The 20758-nt window shown below is 35.0% G+C and overlaps 1 protein-coding gene across 12 annotated transcripts in view; it reads left to right on the top strand.

Moving 5' to 3' along the window:
• The window catches only part of LOC138703582 (histone-lysine N-methyltransferase 2C-like), a 235804-nt gene that overhangs the window by 34387 nt on the left and 180659 nt on the right, over positions 1 to 20758 (top strand). For 11 of the 12 annotated variants that reach the window (XM_069831570.1, XM_069831573.1, XM_069831576.1 and 8 more), the window contains 7 exons: positions 2651 to 2905; positions 3446 to 3652; positions 8513 to 8694; positions 9988 to 10152; positions 11005 to 11168; positions 11633 to 11839; positions 16630 to 16848. In XM_069831570.1, the coding sequence (XP_069687671.1) occupies positions 2651 to 2905; positions 3446 to 3652; positions 8513 to 8694; positions 9988 to 10152; positions 11005 to 11168; positions 11633 to 11839; positions 16630 to 16848 (1399 nt within the window). The remainder of the gene's footprint in view (positions 1 to 2650; positions 2906 to 3445; positions 3653 to 8512; positions 8695 to 9987; positions 10153 to 11004; positions 11169 to 11632; positions 11840 to 16629; positions 16849 to 20758) is intronic. The other variant, XM_069831575.1, reaches the window with a different exon arrangement.

Raw genomic sequence — 20758 nt, 5'->3', positions numbered from 1 at the left:
TTTAAAACAGATTGAGGCTTTTGAAGCAGACAGTCCTACCCTTTGGAATTAGACTTTATAGTCCTAACCTTATTTCGAAAAATTGCAACTCATATACAATATGCAACAAAAAAATGAGAAAGTACAAAAATATATGTTTTAAGGTTTGGATTTAAAGATTATTTGAAAAGATAAACGATTTATTTTTTAAAACATTTTTTTTTAATCTCTGCATCATTTACTAGCGCTATTTTTCCTCTGGTAGTAGGTACATTGAAAACAATAGAATATTTCAGAGGTGCCCATAAATCTACTGTAAGCTTATTATGCGTTGTACTGTGAGTGACAGACAATCTCCTGGTAAGATTTACTACAGGGCCTGATTTATAAACACAATAATATTACCTAATTTCTGCTAATGGCTTCATTGCCAAATGCAAGGCACTAGACAACAACAATATTACCTAATTTTACTAGACCCAAATGGACTAAATTCTGTTTCATAAACATTTTAGACAACTTATAAAATACGCACACTAATATTGTAGGTCATTAGTAAGCTGATTGTGAGTTCTGTCGCAGATGGCAATGCATGGTTTGGTCTAGTTACAATGTGTTTGGGAATATATCAATAGTAGCCAGCGTTGAGAAACTATTTGAGGTTAAGTCTGACAAACATACTGAAGTAGGTGGTATTGGTACTCTACAAGGTTTTTTATGATATTTTCTCTGTTATCGAAGAACAGAGATGTTTCTTAATGAAGATTCTCCATGAGCGTTGGCTATTTTAAATCAATAATATGATTAAACAGCTTTTCTTTTCTTTCCTAGCAGTAATACCAATCGTATTCCACCATGGTTTAATTTAACCAAGATTCTATATTATGGCACGTTGAGTTAAACTTTCGGTTAGGTTTAACTTAAATTTAACATAATCTTTAGATTAGCCGTATGACCAGCCTCATGGTCTAGTGGTCAGAGCTTCTGGCTATAGTTCATGAGGTCCCGGGTTCGATTCCCGGTTAGAGCACAGGAATTTTTCCTTAAAGGGAATTATTCCTGTGTTCGTCCATGGTCTGGAATTTAGGTTAAGTTTAGATTTAAGACCTCTCCTGGCACCACATTATCATAATCATCCTATCACATCATCGGGGTAATGTAACTCCGCCTTCCAGGTGCCCCAACCTCAGAAGAGGGTTACAACTAAGCCATGGCCAGGAGAGAAGACCAGAAATGTCGAAAGACAACCTGGTGGCATTAGGAAAAAAAAAAAGTTAGCCGTATTTATAAAACCAGGTTTTAAGGTAGCAAATTATTATCGAATTATGAATTAATTATTTATAATGTCTTTATGTATACAATGAGATAACCATCTACAAAAATGCAAAGGCTTGAACTGCAGCACTATAGCTGGACAGTATTGGAAAGTCAGAAGAACAGTTATACTAATTAGTACATGCCCAGCGTCCATTGGACTGCTAGACCATCAGTCAATACCTACATACCGTATTTCATTGCATAATCGTTGCCATCACGTAATGGTTACCCATATTTATAGACAAACTGATCAGAACTTTAAATTTTCGACGCATAATTATCGCATGGATGTTTCTGTTTATCACAATCATGAACTATTAAAAAATAATGTGCCGCCACTGCAACACAAAGTATCTTTATGCTCAAGGTCGAATGTGCGAGAAACAGTAGTGGCAGTTGACGAAAGCGAATGGAATGGAGTGAAGGTGTCAAGCCAATAGCCATAAATGCCTTCAATTCAGTATAGTTTTTGGTTCTGAGTAGTGATTGTTTACGAGTGTTCAAATACTTTTTTTTAGAACTAGGCCAATCATCTTTCCATGGCCTGGTCCAGTAGTCGGATAATATCGATTTCAGTGCATCAGATGTACCGATACATGCTATTCAATAATGTTATGCATTGTTTTTGTAAATTAAAAAGTGTTTTTAATTCAATAACACCACAGTAATTTTTATTCTTTAAGGTATTATTCACGTTATGGTTTCAGCATCCCACACTAATACTGGTTCCCCTTCTTCCCCTCTCCTGTTTTGAATAATGTAACTTGGCCCTTCTTGCTTGCAAACTCCCTGTTACATGTAAGCAGATCACTGAAAGTTGACGTGATCGATCGTTACCATTTTAATTTAATCTTAACATAATGGCCACAATGTATATTTTCATGTAAAAAAAAAAGTAGTAAAAATACGACGATTATGTGATGAAATACATTATTACTGTCACAAGCAGTGAATCTATTTCTAGCAGTCCCGTAATGTCAATTTTTTTTAACTTCTACCCTCCATCAGAATGGATTACCCAATAGAAACTGTATTTGTTACCTGCCTTTCCTGTGCCATAGAACAAGTGAAGACTGTGTTGCCACATATATCCTTAGCTCAGTTGTTTCGTAAATACTCCCATGCTTATCAGTAATGAACACAAAATTTCTGCCTGCTTGCCCACCCATCTGCCTGCTGTCTACCTTTTGGGTGAGAGAAGGGGAATTGCTGCTTGCTGCAACACTGTGTTCTGGATCTGTACCTTTCACATACTTCATTAGAAATGTCAGAAGTGGATTCTTTCATTATGGTAGGCGTAGAAGTAATTATGTTGAGTGTATTGGTATTTAATAAACAAGTTTTCTGTTTGCAGTATTCTGATGATGGACCCATAAGAGCTGTTGGACTGGGTAAAGGGAAACCATTTTGTGCCAGTAAGATTGCCAAGAAGAAGCTGGGCTTGAGCACCATAGCAGGGCGACCCAAAGGCATTGGCAAAGGTGGGAGTGGAGTTGGCAAGGTGGTCGGAGGTTACCAGAAACGACAGAGAGTTACAGAATTCGGGCGGAAACGAGGACCAAAAGCCAAAATGAGAGGCATCTTTGGTGTACCAGGACTTGGCTTGCAGGTAGGCAGTTTTCTTCTCAATATCTATCTCTTGTTTTATAGTGATCATGAAAGTGTGGTCTGAATAGTCTATTATAATATTTTTCAAATCTAAATGTATACTCTAGTAATATTCTTAAATAAAAGTCACTAACTATGGGTTATTTTTAACTGACATAACTAACTCGAGGTTAGTTTGTAAATATGTTGTTGTATAGAATTAATTTACATGTAAACTGGGTTTAGTACTAACTGATATTTTCAGTAAAATATGTGGCGACATTGCAGAACATGAATGAAATTCGTGTGTAAAGCCAGTTAATTTTAAACTTTTTCGTTAATGAGAGAGAAAACATTCATCACTTCCTCATTAATGTGCCTCTTAATATGTGTGCGAAAGGTCATGAACATTGGATTCAGAACATGATTTCGTTTTGTTTGTGGTTATGTCTGAGGATATATAATCTTTGTTCAAGTTATTCCAGTAAAAATTTTGGGATAACCGAAATTGTTTGGGATAACCGTTTCTAATGAGGAAAATGCTTTTTGTATTTAATTGCAGCGCCCTCAAGCGGATTCTTCCTTCAACAAGTCTGAAGAGGAACCAGGTGTGGAAAACCGCCTGGTGTTGTGTTCAGCCAAAGACAAATTCGTTTTGACTCAGGACATTTGTGTGATGTGCGGTGCTATTGGCATCGATCAGGAAGGTTGCCTTATTGCTTGTGCACAATGTGGCCAGTGTTACCATCCTTACTGCGTAAATGTTAAGGTTGGTGTCTTATTGAGCAACTCTCAATGGAGAATAACAGTATACAGTTGTGAAATGAATTTTGCATAATGAAACTGAAGCCTTTCAAGATTTAGCCAATCATTCATACACCATGAGTAAATAATATATGAGTATAATAGGGATATCTTATGCAAAGTTTTACCATTAGATGGCAGGAGAGTTTCTTGAGGCACAACATGTTGTAGGGCTATATTATGTCATATGTTACAGTTGATTACGTTCTCCCATTTGTTTTCTGTGCGTGTCAAAATTATATTTATTTTGTATAACCTAGTATAATTTAATACAATTCATTATTTTCTTACCCCATAATTTAATTTAATTTACAATAAATAATAGCATAAACTTGTATAATATTGAGTGACTCCCCTTAAGAGATGGATGTGGAAATCTGTAGTATGGAACTTTGTCGAAGGTCAATATTGCCTCTTAAATATTTAAAAGCACTAGGTCTCCGATTATTTGAAATTCAAAACATTTTATGGAATATTTTGTTAAATATATATTATTGTAAGTACCATACGCGAAAAACAGGATATGCAGCCACCAATGTGTTTTTTATATGGAAGAGACTGTAAGGCTTGAATTCGTCGTATTTTTTCTCTAGTTGCAGAAAGATCAAATGCAATTTTTAATAGAATGTTATAATATGATCGCAGTAGTAGGAGGTTAAGTAGGATGATTTTGAAAATTTGAAGTTGAAACATGGTTTTAATAATTAGTCTACATTAAAGGAATTATTGACGAAATGTATTTTTGGAGTCTTGTTTTATACATAGACTATTATTTATAGGCCTATATTTTTTTTTTCCATTACGGATCGTCCTGGATAATAAACATACCAGTTAATAGAAAGTTTACTGTAGGCCTATTATCACCCCATTGTAAAATCAGGCATAAACTTCGGAGACTCCTACAAGTACTGAATTTAATCTGATCGAATATACGAGGGGGATCCAGGAAATAACGACCGTTTTGTTGTAATAATTAAAAAAATATATTTATTTGAAAAAACAAAGTCTGTTACATAACTGAAGCTTCCTTTACTTCTCTACATAATCACCACCTACATTTAAACATTTGTCGTATCTGTTCACTAACTTTAGAATTCCCGTGTTATACTCCTCTGCCGCCAGTTCATTAAGCCAGGTGTTTACTGTCTTATTCAACTCTTCATCACTTCCAAAACGCATACCACCCAGAAAGTCTTTCAGCAATTCGTCGAGTGATGTGTGCCTGTCTTGCAAGATTCTGTCATTCACTTTAGTCTTCAGGTCTTCTGTGATGAGTGATGGGCGTCCGGGTCGAGTTTCATCATGGACATTTGTTCGCCCATTGTTGAACATTTCGCACCATTTTCTCACATTTCTTTCATTCATTACAGTATCACCATACACTTCTTTCAATTGCCGGTAAATTTCTGCAGGTTTCAAATGTCGGGCATTCAAAAATCGAATCACACTCCTCACCTCACAGTCGGCAGGATTATCAATCACGTCGTTCATTTTGAAGCAACACAAAATGCACAATGGCGACTTGTTGCAACCAGTACTCACAACATTATGAGAACACATGTTAAGGAAGCCAGTTGACCTTCAAAGAAGGAAGGGGAGTCAGCTGCGTGGCGGGTATGCGCGAACGGTCGTTATTTCCTGGATCCCCCTCGTAGCTTGCTGTTGAGGTTGCATGTGTTTTTATTACAATTTTTCTTTGCCCTCTTCCAAAATGAAACTGTAGCCACCAATTTCTTACTTGAAATACTTCTTTTTGTTTAATAGCTAATATTTTCGAGGCAAAATTTAATTAGTTATATTTTTTTTAAGGTTGAAAGCATATTTTCAGAATCTTTTGGGATCTGATTGAAGACAAAAAGCTTTCCCTGGTTTTTACATATAGGAACACAACAAAAATTTGGCATTTTGAGTTGTTTGTAAGAGTATTTTATGTATTAATACACTACGTAATTCCTCAATGCTTATATACTGGTAAACAAATGCACACTCAAAGCACATCCTTCAAAGTACATGTGCGCCATCTATTGGTGCTAGTTCAGAATATCCCTATTAATACAGTATACGATAATTGCATTTAATAGTGAAGTTTACATCACTTATTGTGCCGACATAGATGTCTCTTTCTTTCTTTTGGTCTTTCTTTCCCCCGCTCTTTCTTCCCCCCTCTCTTTCTTTCTTTCTTTCTTTGGTCTTTCATTTTCTCTTTCTCTCTTTCCATATAAAATATCATTGATATAAGTCCAGCTCATATTATATGTAGTAAGAATACTTGAAATTTAAATCATGTTTTCAAGTCAAACTATTGTAAGATAAAATGATGTACAACAATTTAACAGTGTGTGACAGTTGATAGTTTGACTCTTCAGAAACAAGACTTTCAAGATTAAACATATTAAGGATAATGTTTATTAGAAAACAGTTGATACACTCGGTAGTGACTAAATTGTGCTGAAACTAGAAATCACACACTTCCTTGGCAGTATATAATTGGGTGCATGTTACTTGGAAGAATAAATGAATAAATATGACTAAATACCTCTACAAATTTTGGGCTATTGGCCAAAAGAGAACGAAAGACTGGGAAGACCTTTAAAATGACAGATGACATTAATTTATAGTAGCTCCAATATATAGGATCCCTTTCCCTTTTCTTTATTTGAAGATTAAGAGAGTTCCAACCTCTTAAATGTTACGATCTTTTGTAGTTATAGCGACGTTTCACTGTCCTTTATTGATGTTCCTGCAATTTGCATTTAGTTCTTTATTACATAGTGCTTAAGGCAGGGATGAGACGATATTAGCTCCCAATCATGGTATAAGAGCTCGACCTTGATCACGAGTGCATAGCGCATCCGCTACGTAGCGTCGTAATGTAGACGTCAGGGATGTACATGCACATGCAGCGAATAAAGGCAGCAATTATTACAATAACTTGCGTTACTAAATTTCTGGCTATGTAATAGGGCTAATTATTCAGTTATTTAATAAACATGTACATATATAAACAAATCGCAAAGGGAAGGGTTTTTTTAGAAACAAAAAGAGAAATAGGAAAATTTAATTGTATGTGAACTATTTTCTTGTTAACAGCAATTATTTATTATGTAAATACTTCACTTCATTGGTTAGGAGAAACTAATAGGGTCTACCTGCTCCACTTGTGTGATCTCTAAGTACTTTTGAGTATTTGTTGAAAAAATAATGACAGTATTGATTGAAATAGAGAATATTGATTGTGTGATTGTAAAATGTAGTCCTTACTCTCCAGTCGTGATTATGTAATGAGTTTTCTTAGAGCGATTTGTGAGATGCACGTAATATGAAAAAACAAATTGATTAAATGAAGATATTGAGAGCCATCGTAATTTTTGGGGTCAATCATTTAAGGGGATATGTATGATTTTTAAAACTTCCACAGTTTCGGCCAAAATTTGTGAAATTTAAACTATATAAACAGATCTATAATAATATCATCTGTACAAAATTTGGTGCAATTAGGTCTAATAGTTTTGAAATTATATTTTTAAGTATATTTTTATATTGATGTTACTAAAAAAGCTCCTTGCATCAAAGTTTTCAAAATGTTTAGTTCATATTTGCTTAAAATTCTGAAAATAGTTATTGGAATAAAAGTGAATTAGCTTTTTGAGCTTAGTAATAGTATAAGTTAAAGTGCAATCAAAGATAAAATATTATTTCTAAATTAAAGAAACACGTAATCTAATAAAAGTAAATATCCAGAAACAAGCAACAAATAAAACATCAACAATACATTTAAAATAAAGAAATAAAAGGAATCTAGATGCAGTCTACCAAATGTAAATTAATTTACCTTTGATGTCAATTCCGAAAGCAATTTATTTCTCTCTTCTCCTGAATAATGCCTATATATATTTTTTTTCATGTTGCGTCTCATAATGCCATTTTATGTTGCTTTTTTGCAAATGATATATTTTTTACACAACAAACACTGGACTTCATCACCATGTTCGAAGCATAAATATCCTATTTTCCACTCTCTTCCTTTAAAGCTTTAAGCACTTCAGTTCCGTCATGATGCGCTGTGTTCTAAGATCTGTACATCCTTTAGCAATGTTTACAGGTAAAAGAGCTCCGCGTGTGCACAGCAGGCAGAAAAGAGCTCTCGCTCTAAAGTACTAGTCGCCATCGCAAGACTGGCCTAAGGGGACTGAAATGTTAAAAACTATAAAAATAATTCTTTTAATACGTCTGTATTAAGCATTCAATGCAGAACTCAGTGATATCTAGATTGCACATATTTCACCATGTCTTAAAGTTCTTACTGGCTTTTAAATGTATGCGTGTATAAGACTGTCGTATGAGTTTCTTCAAAGCCCCCCCACCCCCCAAGAAAAATAAAGTTTTCAGCAGTACATCATGATACATTAACACATTATGAAAATAGCACAAAGGATAATAATTAATGTCATTAAGTAGTTAAAAAGAAAGCTATTTGAACAATCAAGCCATAATATATGTAAATTTATTATGTTGCATGCTAACAGCATCCTATCACTGATTTCGTAGATGAATGAAATGCGAGTCAAACTAATGGATCGGCACTCCTATATGGTAAAATTGGGCAAATCGCAATATAGCGAACGTAGAGGCTCCGCCCACGACCCCTTTCACTCTTCCCCTACTAGCTCATCAGACACTCTACGTGATAGGCGAGTGTTGTGTCGAATGCACATTTCATGTGGGTGGGGATAACTTCCCCTACTGGTGTTCACTATATTACGATTTATACGTAAAATTATTTTCAGAAGAAAAGTAGTCATATCTTGTTTTGTTTTTATTTCAGGTTACAAAAGTTATTCTTCAGAAGGGTTGGAGATGTTTGGATTGTACAGTTTGTGAAGGCTGTGGACAGAGAAATGATGAGGGACGGCTGATTCTGTGTGATGACTGTGACATTTCATACCATATCTACTGCATGGATCCACCACTGGATTATGTTCCCCATGGCAACTGGAAGTGCAAATGGTAAATTAGCAGACTCTTCATATATTTCGTTCTAGTTTTCATTAAGAATTTACATTGGTGTTCTTGATAAGTTTTAAAATCTCTTCTGAATAATGAAAGAACATGAGTTGTCTTGTCTGCAGACCTTTTGTTGTAATTTACTTTTACTTAAAACTACAGCATTCAAGATGTTGTTTTCTGATTATGTTAGTAGTTAATTTGAATAGATTTTTATATATCTTCTCATTATAGTTCTGCAATTTCTTTATTCTTTTGTCGATGTGGAGATTTTCACATAAATAAGACGTTCTTAATTTAGTACAGTAGTGCGCAGATTGATTAGAACAGTGAATTTTTACATTTGAGATATAGCCAATATTTGCAAAACTTTCTCCTATGAAAATTTTATTGAATTTTTTTGCTGCCAGAGGATCAGCAGTATTGTTCCCTGTTGACAAATATATTTTTTTTGTCAGTCTGGGTGTTTCTGGGTATCTGACCTTTGGAATACAGTTCTTTTGTACTGAAAAGAGGTGTTGTTATTTATTTATTTCTTTTTGACGAGCTGGATGGTTGTAGTGTTTATGGCAGCTTTTATGGGTGTTATTCAGTTGCTTGAAATATTGCTTAAAAAAGCATGCAGAAGCCCTTTCACCATGTCAGGGTGAATACCCATAACGGGATTAAATGGTTTTAACCTGCTCAAATGTGATATGACTAAAGATGACAGTTGCTACTGTATAAGGTTACGTTAGCAGTTGTAGTTCTTTTATGTGCAACTGTTAACACTCCCACAGAAAACTGCAGGAGTAGTACTAGCAGTTGTATATAGCGCTATTGGATTGAAGGTCAAGTGTTTTCAAATGATTTCTCTTTTTGCGAATCTGGCTTCCAGGTTTAACTTCCTGTAAAACTGATTTGAATAATATTAAAGGGAAAAATTGTTCTGGGACCAGGTATCGTACCCGGGACCTTTGACTAAGCGCACTAATGCTCTACCACTGAGCTATCAAGCAACAATACACGGCCATGGTCCAATTCTTCCCTTTATGACCTCATATCTCAAGTGAGTTGACAAACGTCAAAGACCCAACACCGAGTGCATACTATACTGTATGACTTTAAATTGTGGTTTCATGTTATAAGGCACATGCTCATTGATTATGCAAATCTGGCTTCCAGATTTAGTTTCCTGTAAAGCTGATTTGAGCCATATTAATGAAAAAAATTGTTCCGGAACCTGGTATCGAACCCAGGACCTTTGACTTCTTTTGTTGTACCAGAATTGTGATACGCTGAATTAATTTCTTACAGGTGTGCAACTTGTCTGTCGTGTGGCTCCAATGATCCAGGATTCAATTGCAGTTGGCAGAAAAGTTTCACAGAATGTGGGCCCTGTGCTTCCCACACAACTTGTCCATCTTGTTTAGAACTGTACAATGAAGGGGACCTCATCATTCAGTGTGTTCAGTGTGAGAGGTATGTTGCAGTCTGAGCAGTATGCTCTTTAAAGGAGCTTGAGAGGATTTTTTTATTATAATTTTTTTCCTTTTCTGGCGAAGAAATTAAAATATGAGTTAATACAAACATGTATTGTGTTTCGAAGGTTGTAACTACTTTCATGTTCTTGCAAAAAAAAATACAGGTTAGGTGGAAGAGTATCTTACTCATTGCAGTCATTGTTGTTGTTTAGCTCATGCATCATGTAACATCACCATTATCCGAAGTGGACTTCACTGTTCACAAGTGTGGCCACTTTTTTTTTTTTGACAGCTGTACATCTGGTGTACTAATTGTAGGCCTAACTACATAGGTGTACTAAGTGGGCCTAATGATTATCTACCTCAGCTCTTATCACATATAACTAAGTAATAGTTCAATACATAATTTACAGTAATAATATCAAAATGCATATAAATTTCCAGTGTTAACTGCACATGTCTCACCTAGAGTTAATTTTTCTGTATTCATTTTCTTGGAGTATCTTATCACATAATACTTACGGTTAGAGATAATTGGATAATAATGTAGCCTAGGTTTGGTTTTGTTTAATTTATTTAGAGACATCCTATTCAACTGGTACTGTCCGAATTTTAACATCTATGTTAATTCCTTAATAACGTAAGAATAATACATGGTAGTTTGTAAATTTAAATTACATTTTTATGGTAACAACAGAAGTATTGTAGTTATGTTGTAGATGTTTTTAATATTTTAGACGTAAATGTATTAATTTCGTAGTTTTTGCTCTTCTGTGCATTGAGCACATATGTAATAGATTTTGTCTGGTTGGTGTTGTCTGTGCTTATAATTATTGTCTTCCTTTTATAGATGGTTACATTGCTCATGTGACCAGATACGCACTGAATCCGAAGCTGAAAGATGTGCAGAAGATGGCTACAATTGTGTTTTGTGTCGTCCCAGAGATGTGCCTCCCCCTCATCTGCAACCACCTCCACCTCCACCAAAGCCACCGACACCAACTAAGAGTCCAGGTATGAAATATCTGTATGTAGCTGAACTATTGTTACGATTTTAACAGCATCTTACATAAGAATAAAATTGTAATATCTTTTATGAAGTAAGTGATTTAACAAAAACGTCATGCTCTGTAGAGGGTGGAATGAGATTTAGTGCATCTATTTATAATAATGGATTGTTGAAACGAAATAAAAATAATCTTTGGCATGTTGTCCTTTTGTTTGTTAACAATATAGTGGTACCATAATAGATAATTTTGTAGGACCTAAAATTAATCTTTATGTAGACTTTTGTTTGTTGTTTTCGAATAATTTTTTTAAACCAACTTTGCTGGACCACATCAGAAAAAGTACCGTTTTTACTCGTGTAATAGATGCCATTGCATCATGTAGGTACCCCAATTTTTGACAGTAATATGTAGATCTTTGGCCATCAGTGCATATTATGGTGTACAGCAGTATTCTGAATATTCTTTCAGAGGTGCCCAAGCTGAGCTCACAGGCGCAGTTCTACATGGATGGGGTATGTCTGTCAGAGATGGGACTCCACCAAATCAAGTCCTTAACAATGGAGCAGCAGCAGCAGTCACGCAAAAAGCGTATCACCAAGAAGATACCCACCAAAGCTGACAAGGAGGCTGGCATCCTGGCCACTATTGAGTCTGTTGTAGCTGGTGGCAGTCTAGGTAAATACGATATAGAGTGTAAGAAGTAAGCACTGTTCCTTTTTAGTAATAAGCTGTGTGAGAGTTTCATTGACTAATAAATGTTAAGTGGTTAGTTGGTTTCCATGCCATCAAATATCGTTAACCAAGACCTTAAAATGTTAAAATTGCATTTCTAAGGTGACTGCATCTATAAGGAAAAATTCTATTCTTGTCCACCACTGTGGAGTAACGGTTAGCATGCCTGACCATGAAGCAGACTGGCCCGGGTTCAAATCCTTGTTGGGACAAGTTACCTAGTTGAGGATTTTTCTGGGGTTTTCCTCAACCCATTAAGAGCAAATGCTGGGTAATTTTTGGTGCTGGACCCTGGACCCATATTTCTGACATCACCTTCAATTCAGTCAGATGCTAGGTAATAGTAGTTGATAAAGCGTTGTAAAATAAACCACAAAAAAAATTCTATTCTCACTATTGGGATGATAGCAAGGATGATGACTAGCAGAGTTGAATTTGGACGTAAGTGAGAAATGGTTAAAAAAGTTTGTCTGGTACTCTCTCATTCAGGATTCTTTTGTTTACCATAAGTCTGTAATATATTATGATTGCTGCCTGCTTTACATGCTAAGGATATGTACTAGGACATTCAAAAAATTATGGCAACATAGTTACTGTTTCACACTAAATTTATTTAGGTTACTTTTCACATTACATAGCCTACTTCAAATATAGTCTCCTGTCGTGTTAACAATATGTTGCTAAATTCTTGGAAGATGGCGGACTCCACCTACAGCAGCATTTCTGGATATCTCTCACTGATCAATCTAAAGCTATTCGGATGTCAATCTTGATTGAAAACGAATGCCTCACTTCCACTCAACTTACAGTAGTTCATTATGGTAGGACTTCTTTTCCACAGTCTTCTTGTAATACCCTGACTTGCATGTTTTTCTCTTGCAACTTGGATTTTTATGAGGCACATTTGTTTGTACTTTTAGGACTGTATTGTTTACTACAAATCAGAAATGATCATTGAATTTACAAAATTTGGCTACTTCGAGACTTTCAATATTGCAGATTTATGAAATAATCACTGCTCTATTACATAGTACATGATTTCAATGATCACCGCTAGGAGCATTGATTTACAGCATTTATCGAATGCCCTAGTGTATTATTAGTTTTAACTCCACTGTTTAGCCAGATTTGAATTCACGAACATTGGATCTAATAACACCACCACTGATGATGACTTGACTGGTAAATGTTACACTTCCCTGAATGGTAAGTGGTTACTATAATTGCTTCATTTCGGGGATCAGTGAATTTTTAGATGGAAAAAAAAATCATGAGGTAGATTCATTGCATGTAAGAGAAAACTTCCTGTATGAATAAAGTTAAATATGGGGAAAATTCTTTGTATCATGCATCATTACAATGTCCTAAACTTTTTGTAACTTATCAGCTTGATAATGATTGTGAAGGCCTGTAGTAGAAAAGAGTGAGAATGTTGATTTACAATCTCACTGGTCCTTTGCCTTCTGTATGTAACAATAGTACCAGTGTACATGCACATGTTTCAGGACTTGAAGATAGGTATGAATTAAACCTAATTTAACTGAAATCAATTAAAGAGAACTAAAGACTTCATTGGGATGGAAATCACTACCACTGTTACCACCAGTATCTTTGCATGTTCTATTAATATTTTGTAGTTCGATAACTGTTCCTCATGCAAAATTCTATATTATGCATGATTTCAGATTATCGTAGATTAATAATAGTGGTCTGCTTCACCCAGAATTGCTGTCAGCAATGACAAGAGCTTTGTTTGGTTTTGTGGGGCCACACATTCTCTTATTATATATTATGGTGCTGCATAAGAATTAACAATACATCTTGAATCTTACCTCCAACTAACTTGTCCATTTAAGAAGTATTTGCTCCTTTTCCGTGTTTTCTAGTAAATTAGTTTTAGAATATTGATATGTACTTCTGTAACACCAGCCAAATGTATGACTTAGCATTTGATGTTCGTTACTGTTGAAACCTCTGATGAAGAGTGGGATGAAAACATGATTCATAATTTCTCTGGTCCAGAGCCGTCTGTGTTAATGATCATATTAACGTACAGTACTAGTATGAATGGCATAAATTGAAAATATGCATGAGTTAAGCAGACATCAGTTTATTGGCATGTTTGAAGAGACCTAATATGATAGATAGATAGCTTTATTGATATTGTTCACAAAAGTACAAAACTTAATAATTTAACAAAAGATCTATATACAAATGTAGTTCTACATAATAAATATACAATTTCCTAAACTAATTAATCTATCGCAAATCTCAATAATTTATTGGTTCAAACTTGCACTTACGTCTTGTTTTAGTGCTAGACATCAGTTTAGAAGAGCCAATGATTTAGGCTCAAGTGCTCGACATTTCAGTCAGTTGGAGAATACATAGCTAAATACAATAATGGTTTTTGAAGTTTATTATGCTTTTAATTTTTATAAGGTTTTATGTGTAGGGTGGAAATTGAAATTGTTATTTTATTGTATAGTGGAATGAACATTTCTTTCGACTTCTGACAGCTCGCTAGCTGCATGGTTTACGGGTATGCTGTCATGGCAACATTGCCAACTTGCAACTACTTCTAGCAGCCAGTCAGTAAGTCAGTCAGCTATATATTCGATAATGTGGCAGCATTGCCCGTAAGCTTGGGTAAAGAGAGCAGAGGGCGTGAAACTGTAATTGGCTGCTTCCAAGGTTAACCTCGGTTGCTATGACAACCTATAAGCTGTGCAGCTAGTGATTGTAAGCCATACTGCTAGTGAGTTGTCAGAAGTCGAAAGAAACGTTAATTCTACTATAACGGTTGTTGTTGTTCAGTCAACTGCCCGAAGACAGATCTGAACCTCACAAGTGATATCAACAAGACAACACTTATGTGGCAAATAGGCCACGATATACTGGGGTAGGGTGGCATACATTGCCTACTAGCTACATATTACACAAATCAGACTTCAGATGCATTGAACAATTGTTCTTCCTCTGACACACATTGTCAAGTGAGATATGCTATCTGATAATAGATGTACATATCAGCCAGAACCTCAGTCAGGGATAACTATAATGGTAACATTTACATAATGCTCAGGCACTTGGATATACTCCATTCACCTTCTTGCTTTTTATTTGTTGTGAACATATTTCTACATTTCTTTCAGAAGATTTCAGAATTCTAAAATTTATTATTTTCTTATGATAATTATTTTTGTAACTTTTAATTTCAGTCAGTTATTTTAACAGAGTTATTGTTTTGTAAAGGTATTTATTTCCGTTGTTTTCTACACAAGGTTCACTTTTTAATGGTGCTGCAAAATTAAATTTTGATTTATTCACATAAATATACATTTCTACCATCTATTTGACATGCCATTTGCCCATCTTCCTGTGTATCTGTTTGATTGCCTGTGTACATCAGTTTTTCTTGAATTCTTGGGTGGATTTGGTTCATATCCAGTATCTAATAGTCGTATTATTATCGGGAATGATTCACATAAAATATAGTAATTTTTCGTAAAAAATAAATGGATCTTTGTTTGGAACCGAAGGTATACAGTGTTTATTTAGTCCAAATCATGTCATTTTTTTCGTAGTGATTTTTAGCACGTGCAGTATATATTATTAACTGAAACATATTTTTACTAAGAGAAAATTAATTATATACACAATTATATCTGCCGTTTATTGTTATTAATCTCCAACTGTACAGATGGAGAGAGGTCCCCCTTACTTAAGGATTAACGGCAATTATTTGTAAATTGCCCTCCGCCTTCCCCTCATCCCGTTATGTGTGGTTAAATTTCCTCAAAGATCTGAATGATTGTATTGCCAAATTTAAAAGGAATCTCGTACATCAATGTATTTAATTATTCACATCACTTTTAAACACTTATTTTCGTGAGTGGGACAATATTAAAAATGCTTAGAATATATGAATAGCTATTTTAAACAAATTTGTGCAAAATGAATTACATGAAGTCAAATTGCACAGTTGTCAAATATCTTACTTTTTGGGATGCCTTTTTTTGTACGAATTGTAGGAAACTGAAGTAGATTTTCTTTTGGTGCATAGTAAATGATTTCATTTAGATGTCTTTTGAACGATACAATTCAAGAAAATTAACTGTATATAGTAATATCTTTAGTAACATCGTAAAGGAACAGTTATTTTTATATTTTTCCGAAGCTTTTATAGAAAAAACTTGCTTTCTTATTTTGAAATTACGTTAAACAAAAGTGTAAAATGGTTTTCTATGATTAAAAAGACCTTCCTGCCTTAATTCTGTTTCTGTGGTAGGAGAGGATAGAATACGGCATTGATAAGCCCCTGTAATAGCCTGATAGACTGAGATGTCTAACAGACTTGAATTTTCTCATGGGTAAGAAAGCATTTTTATGAAAGTAGACCTTTGACTTTCTGTTTTGAAGGAAGCCATGGCGATGATTTTAGCGTTGCCCTTGGCTAAGTTTGAACCAGAGGACTTCATGACTAATGGCAACCACTGAAATGTCGAGGATGCCGATGTGATTTATAGTATACCAGTTATTAGGCTAATGTTTTAATTATTATCTCGAAGACAAAGGAAATAGATCTCTATCTATTATTCATTTTGTTTTGCAGATAGTTCATTAGAGCATGATCCCCTGTCTAAAATAGAATTAGAAGATGCGAAGATAGAACCAATTGAGGTGTACAAGGAGGGAATGGTGGTTCCTCTATTATTCATTTTGTTTTGCAGATAGTTCATTAGAGCATGATCCCCTGTCTAAAATAGAATTAGAAGATGCGAAGGAAGACGCGAAGATAGAACCAGTTGAGGTGTACAAGGAGGGAATGGTGGTTCCTCCAAGAGAAGATGGACGTCCTCCAGAACCTCCTGAGGGCTTCACAATTCACACTACTGAAAGTGGAGTGATGGTGTTGAGGAGGAAGAGGCAGCGAAACCTGCAGAAACTTGGTGAGTTATTGAACTGAGATTTCAAATTTGCAATAGATTCCAGTACACTCTAGGTAGAGATGACAATAAGAAGGCTGTGTTGTTGGGAAAGAAAGATAAAATTAAGCAAACAATTTGTACACCTTCATTTCTATGAATCAAGAGATTATTATGACGAAGTCAGTATTACATATTATTCTAAAGTACAGAAAGATACTGAAAATTGTAAATGGAAAAAATAATATTCACTGAAAATTCTAAATGGAAAAAATATTATTCACAATCCTAAATTAATTCTTGAATTACATGTAGAGCAGCTGTTGCTACGAGTAACTTCAAGTTAGTTGTAGAGCCCGGATGAGAAGTTATGGCACCAGCGCGAGGGACACATTTTAGTTCGTTTGCTTGGACTCGCCCTCGCACTCAACTGGAGGGGTGTTGGGTTAGTTGGTTACTAGCATTCCGAGTGTTCAGATCGTTCTGCTACTACCGCTATTGCTAATACTGAAAACATTCTCCTTCTGAGCACCCTCATTATGGCACTGTCTAAGGTTTGAAATCATATAGAGTAGTTCATAGTCAAGGACATGAAATAGCATACAATGTATGGAAATTCATGTCAGAAGAGGCTGAAATGGAATACCAATTCCACTGAAAATCGTGTGTGCAAGAGTACTGGCTGCCACTGGTATTTCAAAGCGAACCTTGGCAAGAATCAGGAAAGAAGGGAAAAATATTGAGACAGGAACAGCAGATTCTTTCTCCAGTCCGGAAAAATCACACCCGAAGAGGAAGATTGTTGCAGCTGTAGACAGTTTTGATGAGGCAGTCATAAGAAGACTCATCTATAATTTCTACGTTACGCATAAGCATGGATTACTCTGTAATCGCTTTTTCCAAGAATGGATATCAGTGTATAATTACATTGAAAGTGAGCACGTGATGGGCAGTATTTTGGAGAACATTTCCATAAACTTAGGGACATCTGATTCCAGCACAGATCAGTCGTCTGATTCAGACGGAGAATAAGAATATGAAGATGGAATAGCGCGCATAATTCCATTAGGTACCTTCGGAGTAGGAAAGTGGTGATACTAAGGTAAGACGAATGTTTTTAGAAAGAGATGAAACGGATATGCCTGCTGTTCTGAGCTCGAGAACCGTAACTCAAACAACCCCCACTCCTCTACCCTGCTGGCTGGCAATTTAAACCTTTGCGCAGGTTGGTGCCATAACATCTCGTCTCAGCTCTAGCTATGACTGTCTGGATGATTATTCCTGTATAATTTTTTATTTACCTGCATACATGTTCACTATAAGAATTAAAATTTCACATTGGCTTCCACGTCAAAGATACTCATAGAATTTTGTGAAAGAAAGTGAGTTCAAAATATTGAATAAATATAGAGGGACAAAGGTATCTGATTGATTCATTTCTTTCTCAATATGTATATTGATGCTTTTCTTGAATTGAAAACCTCCCTGGAATAAGGACATAGTCAACAAAACTATAATTCATGTTTCAGGAGAAAAGAAAATATTTTCAAGGGAATATTTCATTAGGCCTATATTTACTAGCAGAATCTTTTGCCTAATCATGGATACAAGTTTATTCTACTATTGAATGCAATAATTTTTTGTTACACCAGAGTCACGTAAATACAAAGGTACACACACACACACACACACACGCACACACACAGATGCTTCAAAATTACTTTTTCCAACTAAGTCACATGTTTCAGTGATTTGATGTTACATTCTTTTCCCAGGGAGGTCTTCAATTGTAAAAAAAAAGAAAAAAAAAATTGCGAGACAGTGTCAATTATGAGGTAAAAGTTTTTGAATCATGTAAAAAGGAAAACAAATTAAATTCTGAGAAGTCTTTACTTTACTTTTCTCTGTTCTTCTCCAAATAACAAATTAGTTGATGAATTATATTTTATTTCTCTGTAGATGAACGACTCATTGTACATGGCCTGAGCTGTAAGTGTATTTTGGTATTTTGTTCATTAGTAGAATATAGCAGCGATAATCGTTCTTCTTGCAAAAGTTTTGAAGTTTTGCAGGCTTTCTGATTATCGTAAATTATTGTTGGTCTGCTTCACCCAAAATTGCTGTCATCCACGACAATAGCACTGTTTGGTTTCGTGGGACCATACAACAAATGTGTATAAAATCTTAGTCATCTGTATTCAGAAATAGGACTTTACTGTTAAGATTTACAAAACTTTGTGTAATTGCTTTGTGTTATATGTAGCATTTTTAAATAACTTGTTCTTTTTTAAGGAGTAAAGTCTCTATAGAAAACTCAGCAAGAAAGCTATTTCTGATTGGCAGTAATTTAATGAAATTATTTTTTCAGTGTTTTATAATCATGCATTTGCCCAGATAATTGCACAATCATAACTTCAGTTGTGAATTAAACTGTGACAAGCAGGTGATAGCCCCACCACTTCTATCATATTTGAAGAATAAACTAGTTGAGGTTGTTACCATTTTATTCATAATTATTCCATACATTGCCTGGATTGTTTTACATGTACTGGTGCTTGTCATTTAACTACACCTTTACATACCAATGAAAAGCACAATAATCAGTAAGAATGTAGTATTCTTACTGATTACTGTGCTTTTCAGTGGTTCACATAGATAAAGTGTATAAATAATAAACAGTTTTATGTTTTTCCTGAAAATTTTGGAAAAATCACATACGTGGTATTAGATCTAGACCACTGATATTCTTAATAATTATTAATATTAGCCAACACATTAATGGTAAACTTTCCAAACACGCAATATGAGAACTATTTAAAAGTGGGTGTTTCTTAAAACCAGGAATCAATTAGACCTACATTGTTGCTATGGTAGTTCTGTTGGGACTTCTGAAACCATTCCTTAAAAATGGAAATTTCTTAAAAACTGAAACATTACATCGAAGTTTTACTTAATTATCATTGATTTACACATATTTCTGCATTGTATCAAATTATTTCATGTTACAGTTCATATGTTTCTTTCCTTGTTTTCTTTAACAGTGAAATTTACTTTTTCTTTTCCATACTTGAATAAGTGCTAAAGCAAGGAGATGCACTATCACCTTTACTTTTTAACTTTGCTCTAGAGTATGCCATTAGGAAAGTCCAGGATAACAGAGAGGGTTTGGAATTGAACGGGTTACATCAGCTGCTTGTGTATGCGGATGACGTGAATATGTTAGGAGAAAATCCACAGACTATTAGGGAAAACACGAGAATTTTACTGGAAGTAAGTAAAGAGATAGGTTTGGAAGTAAATCCCGAAAAGACAAAGTATATGATTATGTCTCGTGACCAGAATATTGTACGAAATGGAAATATAAAAATTGGAAATTTATCTTTTGAAGAGGTGGAGAAGTTCAAATATCTTGGAGCAAGAGTAACAAATATAAATGATACTCGGGAGGAAATTAAACACAGAATAAATATGGGAAATGCCTGTTATTATTCGGTTGAGAAACTTTTATCATCCAGTCTGCTGTCGAAAAATCTGAAAGTTAGAATTTATAAAACAGTTATATTACTGGTTGTTCTTTATGGTTGTGAAACTTGGACTCTCACTTTGAGGGAGGAACAGAGATTAAGGATGTTTGAGAATAAGGTTCTTAGGAAAATATTTGGGGCTAAGAGGGATGAAGTTACAGAAGAATGGAGAAAGTTACACAACACAGAACTGCACGCATTGTATTCTTCACCTGGCATAATTAGGAACATTAAATCCAGACGTTTGAGATGGGCAGGGCATGTAGCATGTATGGGCGAATCCAGAAATGCATATAGAGTGTTAGTTGGGAGGCCAGAGGGAAAAAGACCTTTAGGGAGGCCGAGACGTAAATGGGAAGATAATATTAAAATGGATTTGAGGGAGGTGGGATATGATGATAGAGAATGGA

This window comes from Periplaneta americana, chromosome 7 (genome assembly GCF_040183065.1).
Source record: "Periplaneta americana isolate PAMFEO1 chromosome 7, P.americana_PAMFEO1_priV1, whole genome shotgun sequence".
Classification (NCBI taxonomy): domain Eukaryota; kingdom Metazoa; phylum Arthropoda; class Insecta; order Blattodea; family Blattidae; genus Periplaneta; species Periplaneta americana.
Note: the sequence above shows the minus strand (reverse complement) of the source record. Positions and strands in the feature narration are given on the sequence as shown.